This window comes from Gymnoscopelus microlampas (genome assembly GCF_963454915.1).
Source record: "Gymnoscopelus microlampas genome assembly, chromosome: 2".
NCBI lineage: Eukaryota > Metazoa > Chordata > Actinopteri > Myctophiformes > Myctophidae > Gymnoscopelus > Gymnoscopelus microlampas.
The window spans coordinates 49,753,210-49,769,720 of record NC_139939.1 but is presented as its reverse complement, the minus strand read 5'-3'; the positions used below and the strand labels follow the sequence as shown (position 1 = coordinate 49,769,720).

General features: G+C 39.7%; 1 protein-coding gene across 1 annotated transcript; it reads left to right on the top strand.

Annotated features, from left to right (window-relative positions):
• The first annotated feature begins 3,769 nt into the window (after positions 1-3,769).
• On the top strand, positions 3,770-16,290 carry LOC311062141 (tensin-4-like). Its single transcript, XM_084080972.1, has 13 exons — positions 3,770-3,869; positions 5,477-5,736; positions 7,382-7,709; positions 8,244-8,563; positions 8,748-8,843; positions 9,495-9,626; positions 11,602-11,694; positions 12,677-12,754; positions 12,842-12,904; positions 14,779-14,950; positions 15,072-15,140; positions 15,258-15,287; positions 15,406-16,290. Exons 2-13 carry the CDS (start codon positions 5,499-5,501, stop codon positions 15,530-15,532), a joined length of 1,746 nt encoding a protein of 581 aa, XP_083937098.1. The 5' UTR covers positions 3,770-3,869; positions 5,477-5,498; the 3' UTR covers positions 15,533-16,290.
• The last annotated feature ends 221 nt before the right edge of the window (positions 16,291-16,511 follow it).

Below are 16,511 nucleotides of genomic sequence, written 5' to 3'. Positions count from 1 at the left end.
GAATGATGCCTTTTCTCATAAAAGCCCACTCAAAAAACTAAAACTAGTCCTAAAACCTAAATAATAAATAATAATGAAACTAAAACAAGTCAATTCTTAAAACTAAAGCAAAAACTAAAACTGCTTCTTGGAGGCAAACCTCTCAGGTGACAAAAACGCTGAAAAGACGATCAAAAAGGTCCACAAAATAACACGGAGGATGTGGAGGCTTGTTCGTAAAGTCAGTAAGAATACTCTGAAGATTCTTGTAGGGGCCCTCATACAAGGTCATTATGATTATGCATGCACTTCATGGTATCACAACACCTCCAAGGCCCTAAAAACAAGGCTCCAAACATCCCAAAACAAACTTGTAAGGCTACTTCTTGGCCTCAATTACAAAACCCATCTAATCCATGCCCATTTTGCTAGGCTTGGATGGCTTAGGGTTGAGGACAGAGTACAGCAACTTGCTATGGGCCTGGTCTTCAAGATACACCACAACATTGGGATCCCCCTGTATTTGTCAAAATACTTCCAAAATGTTAATCAAGTCCATGATCATAACACCAGAGGCAGCTCCACAAACCATGTTCAACCCAGATTTGGCACAACAAAGGGAATGAACTCTTTCTCATGCTATTCATCTAAAATGTGGAATGCCCTACCAAAAGGAGTAAAGGAGTGTAAAACCCTACTCACTTTCAAAAATGCCCTAAAGATACACCTTCAGGAGGCTGCAATTCAAAAATGGCCCCTGCCCAAGTCCTAACCTACCCCACGTCCTAACCTAACCTACCCCCCCCCTCTCCCTTTCTTTTTTTGTACATATTTCTCACCCTTCATACCAGTAACCTGTAAACTGATTGTATGACATTCTGTATAGTAGTGTGTATATCTGTCTGTCTCTTATATGTCATCATGATTTGTGTGCGTGGGGATCTCATCTTAAACAAGCTACGTGCTTAACTGAGCTATCCAGTTTAGTAGACCTTGTATTGCGAATTTGTACTTCCATGTACTGTTATGTACTGTCATGTACTGTTCTCATGTCTTACTAAATAAAGTACATCAATCAATCAATTCTACACCCGTGAAGCTAAATAAAAGAATTGAAATAAAACTGAAAAGCAACATGAAAACAAAAACTAATCCAAAACTAAACTCTGGTCATTGCAGCAACAATGTAATGTTTCCACATACATGACCCTCTATGTTTGAGATATTGAAATATTAAAGGTAGGGTAATCCAAAAATGTTAAAATACGTGTTAAATAGCTATATATTCTGATAGTAATCATTGCTATAGAGTGTTTGTTCAGTAACAGGGTTAGCTCTCTCCAGCTCTTTAATAAACAGAAAGTAAAATTTCAGGTCAGGATACCAATTTTATCCAATCAGGGGAGAGAACTCATACAGGATACAGGATAAACAAGTGAATTTGGAAGTGATGACACAAAGAAATGAGCAGACAAAATTGGAACTGGAACACTATAAAATTGCTGATAAATGGGAACTCTTTCCTGATTGCCTGAAATTTGCAATCATCTTGGCTGAGTAATTCTGCAGCCTCCCCCACAGAACAGAGTTGAGAAATTACTGTAGTTTCTTCTAAATGCAGATCATTCTTGTTATGCTGTCTGAGGTTTTCTCCCTTGTAGCTGTCCTGAAAAAAAGCCTTCACACCGTCTATCACGTGACAGAAAATACAAAAGCATGATTACCTATAGACTTGTTAAATTGTACATAGAAATAGCTTAAACAACTGCTTTGAACTTCAGTACAGTATATTAAAATGTGTAAAAAATACCAAAGGATTCTGTGATTTAACAGTCCTATGTAGCCTAGCAATGGTGTAAAGTAACTTTTACATTTACATTTACTGTAGTAAATGTAGTACTGTACTTAAGTACAATTTTTACTTTACTGGAGTATTTCCAATTTCCCATACTTCTACTTCTACTCCACTACATCTCAGAGGCAATATTCTACTTTTACTCCACTACAATTATTTGAAAGCTTTAGTCACTAGTTACTTTGCAGACATAAATTATTATATTTTAAAACATACATTAACCACTTTAGCCCTATATTATACCTAGGCTATTTGAAAAAAGCCGATCTTGTAGATCTACTATTTTAAAACATTTTAGTAATTTTACTTTTGGTACTTGGAGTACATTTTGATTCCAATACTTTTGCACTTTTACTCAAGTTAATTTTTAATTCCGGACTTTTACTTGTAACAGAGTACATTGCAGTATTGATACTTTTACTTACAGTAAGTAAAACATTTGAGTACCACTTTGGACTACACATGAGAACAAGAAAAATCACATGGCACTGTAAAGGTGCAGTAAGTGAGTTTCTTTTAATAAAGTAAGTGTTAAATAGTTCTATATTCTGATAGCAATCATTTCTATAGAGTGTTTGTTCAGTAACAGGGTTCCAATATGAAAACACATTTTCATATTGGGATACCAATTGTATCCAACCAGGAGAAAGTAATCATACATATCATATCATTGGATAAAGCAGTGAAATTGGAAGTGATGACAAAGAACAGACAAAGCAGACTAATATTCAAACTGAAAAATGGCTAGTCTCTCCTGATTGGATGAAATTGGCAAGCCCACTTGGAAAACATCTGTGTCATCTTAGATTTTAACCACTTTAACCATATTTTGTACTTTGGCGTCACTTTGTGCCACGCTATGACCTTGTAGATCTGCTATTTTTAACTCAAATCTTTGCTTCTGGGGGTCCCTGGAACAAAAAAAATTGAGATGGGGGTCCGCAGCCAAATACGTTTAATTTTGGGGGACTCCTTGACATGAAAAGGTTTGAGAACCACTGGCATAGAAACATACGTTTTTCAGAAAACTGTTAGGATTTAGAAAGCATTTGTAGGAACGGCCTCGGGTCTTAATGCGTTAAAGCATTGGTTCTCAAAGTAGGGTCCGGGGACCCCCAGGGGTACTTGAGGGGGTTCCAGGGGGTCCCCAGCTAACTGATGGATAGGAACCAAATGGACCCTTATGGGTCTGTAACTCTGAGAGTGTCCAAATGGAACCAAATGGACCCTAACGGGTCCATTTGGTTCCATTTGTTAAATTAACATTGATTTTACGATATGAATTGGGGTCCCAGAGATATAAATGCCATTAAATGGGGGTCCGTAGGCTAATGCATGTTAAACCGGGGGTCCTTGAAATGAAAATGGTTGAGAATCAATGCTAGAACCGTAAAAAATCTTCTCTTATGGGGGGTCCCTGGCGTATCTTTTCAAATGGGGGTCCGCGGGCTAATAAGTGTCAATTTGGGGGTCCCTGGCATGAAAAAGTTTGAGAACCACTGGGTTAAAGAGCTGGAGAGATGGAGAGACCCCTGTTACTGAACAACACTTAGCACATAGCAATGATTATTATCACAATATAGAGATTTAACCTTTTTTTTTTACCAAAAGGTATCACTTACCCTACCTTTAAACATTAGTGACAGAAAATGTATAAATGGTGCTATAGCACAAAAAGTAAAAGTGAAAATACAACTTCATGCAAACGATGTGCATGGCGTAACAGTCTGCTGTTGCAATAGGACTGACGCACGGCATAAACCCTCTCACTCAGTCACTGCCTAACAAACATTCAGCCCTTCCAGCTACAACTTTCACACTGTGATGATGACATCACCAGGCTCCACTTGGACTGCATGGGGGCTACGTGGGTTTTCAAGCCTGGCTGCTGATTGGCTGAAGGGGTTGGGGGCTGATGGGTTGGGAGCCATTAATAAAAGCATTCCACACATGAACTGTCAAACTAAACCAGTGAACGCTGTAATACTTGGGACAACTCAGGAACACAGCTGAATCAAGACAAGAGCAAAATAAGGTAAGAGGAGCTTTCATAGCTAATCTAAACCAGTGGTTCTCAAACTTTTTCATGCCAAGGACCCCCAAAATGATATGTATTTGGCCGCGGACCCCCATCTAAAAATATTTGTTCCAGGGACCCCCCAGAAGCAAAGATGTGAGTTACAAATGTTCGCTTCAAAAAATATATATTCAAAGATTTGCACAAATTTTCAAGATTTTTCAAAAATAGCAGATCTACAAGCTCATAGCGCGGCACTCGCTTGTATATCTGCTATTTTTGAATAGCCAAAGTATAAAAGGTCATAATTATTCTGATGCTATATTTACACATTTTTCTGGGTACCCCCTGGAACACCCTCAAGTACCCCTGGGGGTCCCCGGACCCCACTTTTAGAACCAATGATCTAAACCATTAATTAATTAATTAAACATCATGTGCTATAGCATTTGTTTAGCAAAACTTTCAATAGAATAAATGCTCAACCCCACTTAGTAAGAGCTAAAGTCACTGGGTAGCCTACTGCATACTCAAGTCCAGGACCGCTCCAATGGTGCGATGCTAGACTTCTATTTCACAACAAATTATCACTGAAACTGAAGCCTTTTAAATCACAAAACTAGTTTATATCATTCTATCAAAACTAGTTTTCTATTCATTAAAAGGGAACATTTCCCATTCAACATTTCATACAAGTGTATGTGACCTGTAGCATACTACTAGATAATGATGAGAGAAATGGTTTTCCAAGTAATCACTGCTGTACTGCATTATACTGTGGCAAAGGACTGTTTTTTGGACAACACTATAGGGTAGCCATGGTAACCGTCAAAGTGTGACTCACTAAAGGCCACACCTTGACTGAGTAGACGAGCTGGGGGCAGTTTGTTAGCAGTTCACCCACACACACAGCACACCCCTCTGACTACCTATCCCCCCTCTATACTATCACACATCACACCCTTCTGACTACCTATCCCCTCTATACTATCACACATCACACCCTTATGACTACCTATCCCCCGTCTATACTATCACACAGCACACCCTTCCTACACTCTTGGAGTTACAAATGGATAAATAATTAACACTGCACATTATCAGTAGTGCCAAAAGACAATAATTTCCCTGAGTCATCATCCCTTATTTAATGCATGGAGTCTGACCTGCATGGACGGCAACAAAACAACGAGCACCAATAAGGATTTTGTTGTTTCATTATAGTATTAACAGTCAAGGTCACTTGATATGCATGCTTTATACGTATATACTACTGTATATGGATGGCCTTACTGTATCAACAGTAACATTTTATTTATTTCATTCAGCTCCAAAAAAATCCTAATCCTGTGTGTAAGACTGCCATGCTGCACTGCAAACTGTGTGTTTTGAATTTGTGTTAGTACAGTATTCCTGCTTTGTGGCACTCAGTGATGGTATAGAAGTGTCTTGCGTGCGTGTGATGTAAAACACACAAAAGTATAAGTTACATGTGCTCTGTTTTTCATGAATACCTGAGTATCTGGGAAAATCGTAATTCCATTGATGCCGGTGTAAATGATCTCTTTTAAGCTTTAAGCTCATCTCACCATTGTTTGTAACCACATCTTTGATCCTCCCTGCAGACTCAGAGCTCCTCCTAACGTGATGCCTAGAGTTGGCGAACTGTCCCACATGATACCCAGTCACTTTGTGAGAGTGGGCCAGAGTACCCGTGTGGAGACAGTGATACAAAGTCCTAGATCCATGGAGCCGACCGACGCTTTCAGTGACCCTGAACTAGATATCGCACTGGACAACCTCAACCACCTCATCCTGGAGCTGGATCCAACGTTTGAACCCATCCAGATCAGCCACAGTCCCACGTTCCCCAGGCTCCATACAGGTACAGAACATGCCAAGAGGTTTCTTTGGGCCTGTGTAATCTTAACGGATAAAATATGCCACTGCCAGGGTTAGAGCTTCGTAGGGCATTGAGAGAAGACACACTTTGCAAAACAGCTTACACCAAAGGGCATGCTATCAAACAGCAACGCTGAAACTCCTGTCTGCTTGGTGGCACAGCCAGTTAGAGCAGTATGCTTCTTGTGAGGTGTGAGGACCCAAGTTCAAATGTGACACCTGTCATGTCGGTTTCCTGTGTCTCTCTACACTGTCCTATCTGCAGAAAGCAGAAGTCTGCCTGATAACCAAAATACAGACAGATTCTTAAATGATGACCTCCTTGTGCAGTTTTCCCTCTCATAAAAATGAACCATTACTTTGATGAAATGCAATCTGCAAATGCAAATCTAGAAATTGCTCCGAACACATAGCCAGGGGCTCTCTAAATCCAAATATTATATCACACTGGATTCATTTTTTCATCATAGGGTAATTGCACCACTTTGTCTGTTTTGGGATTGCTGCCTAGACTAAAAAATACCACACCCAGTGTGTCTGACGCACAAAGACACAGTGGAGTTCAGCATGTATGTTCATATCCTCTAATTACTGATCACATTTGAATGTTGTGCTCTTGAGCTATACATAGACGATGCTTCAGTAAAATCGTTGTACATACAAAACAAAAGTAAGCTCCGTTCTTCATTAATGTTCATGTTTTTTGGCCTGTTTTGAAGTTATCCCATTACTGTTGAGGTTTGTTATTAGAACACAAAATGTCAAAATGTGTGTGCCTTGATGGAGATGGACTGAAGGGTGTGATGTTCTGGACAACATTTTGTCCAGACAACACATCATAGCTCCTCAGTGTTCTCAGCCATGGGAAATCAAGTAAGGCACAGAAGAACAAATGTAACCGCATACAGTAATTTCTCTAGGCAACTAGATGTTTATGTGTAATCAAAGCATGAGTATTACACTGCTTCCTTAATTAATGTTGCCAAACATTTCCACTCTTTATAACATCCATGTATGTAGTCATAGACAGATCTCCCCTCTGCTTTGTCAGCACTAGTTACGAATACAGGCTTCAATATTCTAAATCAGCCCCCTGGTTCCTTGTTTGCCTGAAGCCATAAAAGCCTCCAAACATTGGTTATTGATACAGACGGGCAGTCCAATCATGAATACAGCAACAACGGCAAGTTGAAACTCCTCTGGGTAGTATTATTTCATCGCAATACTTAATATTTTGTGGAATGAATGGTCTGGGTGGGAACTCTGAGCGAGTTTGTACAGGCATGACATGAAGAAATGAAGTGTCTTTGCTTAGAATTCCTGTCTGCTAGCCCCCATACAACAGGAAAAAAAAATATCCAGTTGATGAGTGAACAGGTAAAAACAAAAAGGTTATGTATGTCTCTGGAATTTTACAGGAATGAATTACAAAAGAGACTACCAGTAAGAAAACAATCGGTTTCTTTATCCATTGGAAATGGTGGCTGCTTTGCCCATGTACTGAACTTCATAAAGAACCCATTGCATCATTCATAAAGAAGAATGGAGAAGTTTCACATGTTCCTAAATGTATAAACAACATCCCACAATGTCCTCTTCCACTAACTGTGGAATGTTTTCCCCCTCAGATGACCTTAACCTGGATGAAGATGTTTCCAACTGTGTGTTGGTACCAAGAGGATGCTCTCCTAGTCCCTCATCTACATCACGCAGTATCCCCATCTCTCCGTACATCGGCTCCAGTGTCAGTCCCCATGGCTCCCTGGTTTTCTCCGGCTCGCCTTCGTCATCCCGTCCCCCGTTGCCGTGCGGTGTCGTTCACCGGCGAAATCCTTCCACGAGGAATGAGTTCCCGTCGTCCCCCCGGGGATCCCTGCGCACATCGTCCAACAGAAACAGTGCCATCTCTCTACTCTCCACATCCCCAGGCTCTGACACCAGCTACATGGTTGGCAGGTAGGGCATGACAACAGTGAAAATAATGCCTTTTGGCAAATAAATGTTCTTTGGGTTGGAGACGCCATGGCCCAGTTAACCCATTTAGAGCCAAGGCCAATTCTAAATACGCCTTCTAAATCCTGACCTAAGTTTTCTGAAAAACTTCAAATATTTATTCAAAAATTACAACAGGAACCCCAAAAGGGGTTCCCGTTCTGAAAGTTATAGTCACAAATAGGGGTTTCCGCCCAAAATGGGTTAAAGCGGAACAATGTTCAATTTAAGAATTGAAATAAGCAATTTTTGTACATTTGAATTGCATTTCTTCACCCAGCCAGGCTAGAAACAAATGAAGCAAACGACTGTACATTCATTGAACATTACAGTCTTTGATTCACATTTAGTGGATGGTGTGAGACAAACAGAACTGTAGGATATGTAATGTAAATGTATATTAAAGGCAGGCTACTCTTAGGAAGATGACGCCATATCCAATTGGCAGATTTGAATTGCAGTATACAGTACGAGTCCCTCTTCTTCTCTCTTACACAGCTGCCTATCTTTGACCAGTGATGATGGAGACAGTCCAGAGTCCCTCTTCTCTCGTGGATCTGGTTCTTTCAGCGACGTGTCCACATTGAGGCCTTTCGATTCCAAGCACAGCCCAGACAAGCCCTCGCCGACAAAGCGTTTCCAGGGACTACATTGCAATGGAACCCACAGCAGCCCTGCCTCGCTGTCTGGGTCACTGACAGACATCCCAATTTTGCTAGTCAATGGGACAACACAACCACACTGCCCGTCTCCAACAGGACCAGACGCGATAATGCAAGCCATCTATATGCCCCATTCCAGCCCATCTTCCCATCATAGTGAGTCTACCTTTGTATCTGTGTGTTTTTTGTGTGGACCCCAGGAAGACTAGCTGGTTGCTATGGCACCAGCTAATGGGGATCCTTAATAAAATCAAATCAAAACATCTGGAGGGATATACAGTATTAGCTACTGTTTGTACTGTATGCTTATATTCTAATCATATGTTCATGTTTTGTTTAGGTTTTCAAGCCCCTTTCCATGGCAGCCAGCCCTCAATGAAGTTTGTAATGGACACATCTAAGTACTGGTTCCGTCCACATATCAATCGAGCAGAAGGTGAGGATCTCAAATTGTCCTGCTAGATAGCTGGTTTTCAGACATACCGTACGTTGAGAAAAATCTGGGAGTGTAAACATATGTATAGTCTAAAATGTTTCCATTATTAAAGATGAACTGTGTTGGATAGTTGTGGGTTCTTTTTGGGGTGAGATTCACACATCAGGCTGTGCTGCAGAATACTAGCTCTAGATATGGTAATATATTACAGTGGTTCTCACATGGTCCCCACATGATTTTAGGGGGTCCCCAGATGACAGTGAAGCGACAATTTAAGGACTTTAAAGACCTTTTTAATACCGAAAAAAAAAGGAAGAAAAGAAAAAGAACATTACTGCATCAAAAGTAATCAACAAACTATACTATAAAAACTGGTCAAACATTGGCCAAATTGTCAAATAATATGAGAAAGAGGCAAACATTGTCAAAATAGTCGATCTACAAGATCACAGATTTGCTATTTTCACTTATATTTACCTGTGTAACCGAGTCAAACTAAATGTAATGCCTCAACTCGTACAATTCCAAGTGCTTATCAGGGTGGGGGGTCCAGAGTTCAAATATGATTATTTTGGGGGGTCACAGCCTGAAAAGGTTGAGAACCACCGATATATTATAATAGCCATTTCTTTGATGTGTTATTCATTCTAGCCGAAGCACTGGTGAAGGACAAGGAACCAGGATCCTTTGTCGTGAGAGACAGCACATCGTACCGCGGCAGCTTTGGACTGGCTATGAGAGTGCATCAGGTGCCCGCCAACCTCTCTCCTACAAATAAGCAAGGTAAGTCCTGTACGGTTTGACCATTCCAGGAGACCTGGAATGGTTGGAAAAATGCTTTGCAAGTAGCTCTAGCAACTTTCTATCAGAATAGATAAGCATGGACTTAAAGGAGTAGTTCACCCAAAAAACGACTTATTTTCTATCAATTACACACCCCATGACGCCTTGAATTCATGGATTATTTTCAGTTTTTGTGCAAAAAATGTGTAAAAATGTAAATCCATGAATTCAAGGCTTCATGGATTTACTTCATGGAATTCAAGGGTGTGTAATTGGTACTAGAAAATAAGTACTTTTTTGGGTGAACTACTACTTTAAGGGTGGGCTCATACAGGTTTTAGGAGTGTGAAACGAATGATTAAATAATCGATTAACTGAGTGACAGAACATTGTTATTAAACATGAAAACATTACTAATACCGAGAACAAAGGGGGGTTCCACCGCGCCTCAAGCCAGGTTCAGGCTGGCCCAGTGCATCTCAGAAACAGGACATTTAAAGCATTGTTTCTGTGTTACTACATCTTCATCAGGTCATGACTTGATCAAAATGCAAAATTGAATTGAGCATTTATCGCCATTTTGTACTCTTTTACCGTCTGTGGTCTAATTTAATCAAATTTGTTGAAAGATAAATGACAGATTAATATTCTATGAAAATAACCGCTGGAAACAAAAAAGAATTGCCTAGGGATGGGTATTTGATACACAAATAATGCCCATTTTGTAAATGTTTATACTTGAAGTGTTTGCGGTTATCCTTGGTTAACCGCGGCATGATAACATATTTATACAACACTGCAGTACACATCACAAGCCTTGAACACAGCAACTTTAACATTGTCGTATGTTGCACAACTGACGTCAGTACTTGAACAGCTGAACACAAACACAATGTATTGGACCACAGGCCACACTACTGCTGCTATAAGTGATCAGGAATAATGACTCTGCCTGCTAACTAACCTGAACGGGCATGTCTTAAGATGTCTACCGATTGTGGTGAGGCAGGAGACAGTACTGTCATTATTTTCCACCACAGTATAGGCGTGCACTGTGTAAACACAAAAGAACAGCTGTCGAACGCTGCTGTAGGCAATACAAAAAAAAGCTTACGTCCAAATTTTTGAGGTAGGTCTATCCGTTTAAAATAATAAAATAAAGGCAGAATATAATAAACATAATGGATCATAATGACATATTTATGATTAGTTGTAAGACTCACACTGCTAGTCTCCTATAGTTTGCTAGTCCTGACTCCTGACAACATCAACCACAATGGACCCGTAAAGCTGCAAAACGTAAAATTTGAAGGATCTACATTATGATTTTTTTTTGTTTTTAAATATTTAATATCATATTGTTTATGTCCCTCAAACGTTTTTCAAAAGGTTTGAGCCTAAATCAAGCCTCACATATACTCATTCCAACTAACTTCTCTCTGGCTTATAAAGCACTTTCAACTGCAATACCACATTGTCCTGATTTGCACGTGGTGCTATTGAGCCAGTTTGTATGCATGTTATCTCCTGGTTCTGAGTGGAAAAAGTTTTTTTTTTAAAGCATTTTTTTTTCTAAGATGAAACCGAAAAACAGGAGGGATTGTACCGCTAGTGACGTCACTTTCGGGGCCAAATCAGTTTGGCCTGTTTTGAGACCAATTTACATAAAACCCCAGATATGCTGTGAAAGCCTGAGTGCTCAAACTGGGGTATTTTTTGGGATAGAAGAGAGGTAGGGGAGACCAAAAACACACAAAAAAGAAGGAAAAAATAAAATTCATGGTGTAGTCCCTTTAAGTCCTACCCAGACCAGGATTCAAACTCGAGTCTCCCGTGTGATGGCCCACTGAGCTAAGACAGAATGCCAGCTTGGGCACGGGAGACATAATACACATAATACACAATATTTCAGTTATTATATGTATGCTATCTTCAGCTGTCTCTTTCGTGACCTTTGTCCTTTATCACATAACAGGAGAAAGCAGCTCAGACCTTGTCAGACACTTTCTCATTGAATCATCCCCCAAAGGCGTCCGCATCAAAGGCTCCTCTCAGGAACCTTACTTTGGTAAGTATAGGGCTTAAAACCACGTAATCACCTACCCGGCGTCATTACACAGTAAAATCCTCAGTGTTAATTTATCAATTTGAAACTCGTGAACGTGTACAAATGGTACCATGGACCCGCAAGAGTCCAATTATAGTATTTGTACACTCTCTGGGTTACATTTTACACTGAGGATTGTACTGTGTATGTATCCAACTCACTAGAACCTCTGTATAAGCACATATCCTGGTCTTATCGTGTGGTCTGTCAGATTTTGTCACCCATGGACAGCCTTCTTGGATGTGGGCTTGGCGTACAAAGGTTTGCTTTCAATGATGTGAGTACACAATAGGGCGTGTGCCTGCAATGACATTGCTATTACACTCCTGGATCAATTCAACTTGTGGTAGCTCTGCCAACTGGTAGCTCACAGTCTTATCTTGGGTGGAAGCGTTGCTGCAAAAGGTGTGAGACTTATGGTAAACCACTACATCATGGTTGGCATGACGACAGTGCATGCAACTATACAGTACAGAAGTACACGTGCACTGCAGTATGTGAAGTGCTAAGAGCAAGGAAATAAATGGACACAGATCACCAGCCAAACATTAATAGATTTACGATGCACCGTGTTAGTTTGTCCGCTGACAACAGATTTAGATGGTAGGTGTCCTGTCATTATTTACTGCCACTAGTATCCTATATTAAAATGGGCTTAAAGGGCAAGACCACTTTGGTAGAGGTTTGGGTTGTGCAGTTACCTTGCCATGATGTAACTCCAAAGGTGGACAAGAAAATCAAAAATAATTGCTCCAGTGATTCTAAATATGCTCCTCATTGACTTACATTGTATGCTGAAACAGCTCTCAAAGTCACTCTTTTAGCTCATAAACGAAAGCAAACAAAGTTGATTCAGACAATATAGAGCATCACCAAACCAGTAATGTTTTTTTTTCTTTTATAAAAATGTTAACTTCCTGTAAACATTTTGTCATTGTTGCAGGTAGTCTGTCTGCCCTCGTCTACCAGCACACAATCACTGCTTATGCTTTGCCCTGCAAGTTACTGCTCCAGTCACATGGTAGGTCTTTACTGAAGATGAATGTAGTTTGTCTCTTTGTCTTGCGTGTATGATATCTGTGCATAATATGTGCAATTGTCCTCGCAGATTTGGGCGCAAGAGAAGAGAGGACAGATGACACTACAGCTTCAGAGGAACAGACTAAAACTGGTGAGACAGACGTTTGGCTAAATAACTCTATTTCAATAATAGCAGACTCTTGTTTGTAGATACAAAAGGTCAGGTACAAAAGCCAGACACTGATCAGTCATTAGGGTCAAAAACACTATAACACTATTAATAATGTACTTTGCTAGAAACCTTATTTATCCCAAGGAAAATTGCAGGTATAATAACAATAATTTTAAAAAAAAATGTACATAAGATAGGCCAATAATACTTAAAAACTGAGTATAACTTCTAAGCCTCACCTGTGGTGGCCTGTTGCACAACCTGCATCTCCCGCCTCCTGCTGGTACCTGGATATGTTGCACCTTTTTGAATGACACATTGATTAATAAAGAGAAAATATTAAAAACCAGCTCTGCCAAATATATTTGCAGAGTAGGCTACTATAATAACTTTTAATGTACCCCAAACAAACTTAGGTTAGGCCAACTGTAAGTACCATTAGTTTATTATGTAGCCAACCATTTTTACTGTATTACAAGCATAACTTGGAAATACCTGGAAATGTGATCAAATTAATGTTTAAATAAATGAAAAAAAGAACCATCCATGGGTAGCCTACTGTAGCCTACTTTATGGATTTTCTATTGTTCATACTGTATGCCTGAGGTGAGGTATGAAACTGCATCCGTGACTTTCTGCTTGTGTCAATGCAACTCATCCCCTTCCCTGCCAAGAAGCCTCACCATCTTTTAATTTCAATGTATACCCATTTGTACATTTCCTGCAGATATGTCAGTCTTGTTATTTTATGTTAGGAACCCCCACAATAGAAATGTTACTTACAAATGGTGAACACAAGCACCCTCTAGTGAATATAGATAACATTACATTACACTGCCATTAATTACCTTGTTTTTTTGCACCACCTGGCTCTCATCACATCCTGCTAAATGTCCATTTGATAGCGCTCCTCCTGTCCCCTGATAAAAACAACATTATAGGCGAATGAGCTAGCTATGCTATGGCTATGATTATTAGGCTATAGGCCTACATCGTGTTCTGTGAGATTACCAGGCCTAAATAGTCTGCTACGTCTGCTGTAGTGTAGCTAGTTAGCTTGCTTGCAGGTGTCAGATAATATTAGCTGGCTTTTGGGAACAACTAAATAATATAGACAGGGGCAGTGAAGACCACTTCAGGAGGTTGTTGCTATGGTTGTTGATAGTCGGTAGAGTGGCAGCCATATTGACATAAAAATAGTGATACAATAATAAGGCTACCCGTGATAGGGCTCTGTTCCATTTAGTGTTGCAGAGGTCAGAGCCCAGTTACCCAACATGCACAGCAGCAGCCAGAAGATCTGAATGGAATGGGGCTGCCCATTCCTAAGGCCCATTATTCTGCCCTCTGCCAATATTCTGAAACATATTAGTGTGATTGTAAGGTTATGGTAGGGTTTCTAAACGTTATAATGTGCACCTTCAATCATGATGCAGACCACTAGTATTCTAAATATTGTAACGTTGGAACACAACCATAATTAGTATCATTAGTAACACCTGCCTACTAACTGTTAATGTGGGGCATCTGTGGAAAAAGGTCTATTTCAAATGCTGTGTGATGATACCATTGTGTTAAATTCTCCAAAACCTGCCCTTGTGCTTTGGAGGAGACAGGGATGATTTGATGAATTCAGCAGCGTCAATATATTTAATTAAAACTGCATGAGTAGGGGCAATTTAATGATCCATATGCCTCATGTGTCAGATAAATACTGAGGGAAGGGCACTATTATCTTTATTAACTTCAGGGTACAACTCTGCTCTGCAAGGTAACTTTAGAGCTCTATAAAGTAGCCCTGCTGTGAGTGCATCCCCATATAATGGACCTAACTTCTGTTATCTTTTCCATAGCTTCCAATTTCCTCTACCTGAATGCTGTCCACACCGAGATGCTGACAGGACCATGTGCTGTAGAAAAGGCAGTATCTTCCACCCTCCAGAAGGATTCCAAAGCCATCACACCTACCTTAGTCAATCTGAAAGTGTCCTCGAAGGGTGTTACATTGACAGACATTCAAAGGAAGTAAGTCAAATGGCATCACACAGTAGTGGCCATCGTCATCATTATCATTTTGTCATACATTTTGTTTTTTTTACTGCAGGTTTTGTTTGATCACGTCTAAATAAAACTGATTTCCTCACAGGCTGTTCTTCAGGCGCCATTACCCAGCTCACCTGCTGAGCTACAGTGGGGAAGATCCTGTAAAGCGAAAGTAAGTCATCCTACAGCACACACAGTATGACTTCTGTTTAACTAAATGTTTTAAAACTGATTATTTAAAAGCGCTTTCTACCAATAAATCCTACATTTATTGTCCTTTCGTTTGCAGGTGGCTGAATGGTTCTGGTGTCGGTTCAAGGTAATCCCTACCAACATTTATCAGCTTGCCTCATCTGTGCTATTTGAGCTCATTATTTTCATGTGAACGAGAGGAACAATACTGTAGCTGATGATCATGTATCTTTTCCCCCCTCCAGGATTTTTGGCATTGTGGCAAAAGGCACAGAGGCTGGCATTGAGAATGTGTGCCACGTCTTCGCAGAATATGACCCTCTTCAGACTTGCATCCACACTATTGAGCTGATTGAGAGTGCCAAGCAATAGCCACACCCAGTCCAATGTAGGGAGAGGGACTAAGATGACAGTCAACAGAACTGTCTTTTGAATTACTATACTGTTTGTAATATACTGTACATGCTTTGCACTGGAAAACAGGCCAATTGAGTAATTGTTACTCTATGAGGATACTTACCAGCTGTTATGCAAGAGCAAGCAGCCCCTATCGCATACTATGTCACAAATATGGCTAAAAAGGCGTCATTGGCTTATAAAATATGACAATTATTACCATTGATTTACATCCTACAATCATATAGGTAATTCGATTAAAGAAATAACATGCTGGAATATGAAAATTATTAAAATCATCATGTTATCTAAAGCAGCATTGTTGTGTTAAATGTAATGTTTCTCAGGGAAAGTGAGAGAGAGAGATGTGTTATAGTAAATGCTGATATTTTGGACACTTCAGAGATATACTGTGTACAGTAATAATATCAAATATATAAAAGAAATGTAAGTCACTTTATTGTAGACTGCAGAGATTGTGCTAAATGATTCTTCTTTTTTTTACCAACACACCTAATATTTATATTTATTATGCACTTATTCTTGTATTGTTGTAAATTCTGGATCATAATTAACATATTGCTCTGAAGTTTGACTCTGTGCGTGTGTATGCATGTGTGTTCGAGAGAGAATATTTTCTTCTTTGCACCAGCAATGAGGAGGTCATGACAATTTATTGTAAGCTGTCATAACAAAATAAAAATGTTACACTGAATCAAAGGAGAAAATTGTTACCTTCTTCTAACTTATAAGAACACACCAAACTGCACATTTAGAGCTTTTATTTCAAATGATAAATTGTTAGATAAAAGCACAATCCTTCATTCTGAAGTTAAAGAGCCTCTCAAAATGAAAAAAGAATATAATTCAAGTGCTCCATGAGGCAAAGCAAAATCAACCACAGGAAGTACTGCATAGATAATATTTCTTAAATATTTGTACACATTCAGAGGCA

Bases quoted from the DNA above. Each gene is read 5' to 3' on its own strand.
- LOC311062141 (XM_084080972.1), top strand. From the start codon at position 5,499: ATGCCTAGAGTTGGCGAACTGTCCCACATGATACCCAGTCACTTTGTG. The intron at 7,710-8,243 runs GTAGGGCATGAC...TCTCTTACACAG, and splicing joins ACCAGCTACATGGTTGGCAG to CTGCCTATCTTTGACCAGTG. The intron at 8,844-9,494 runs GTGAGGATCTCA...TATTCATTCTAG, and splicing joins ACATATCAATCGAGCAGAAG to CCGAAGCACTGGTGAAGGAC.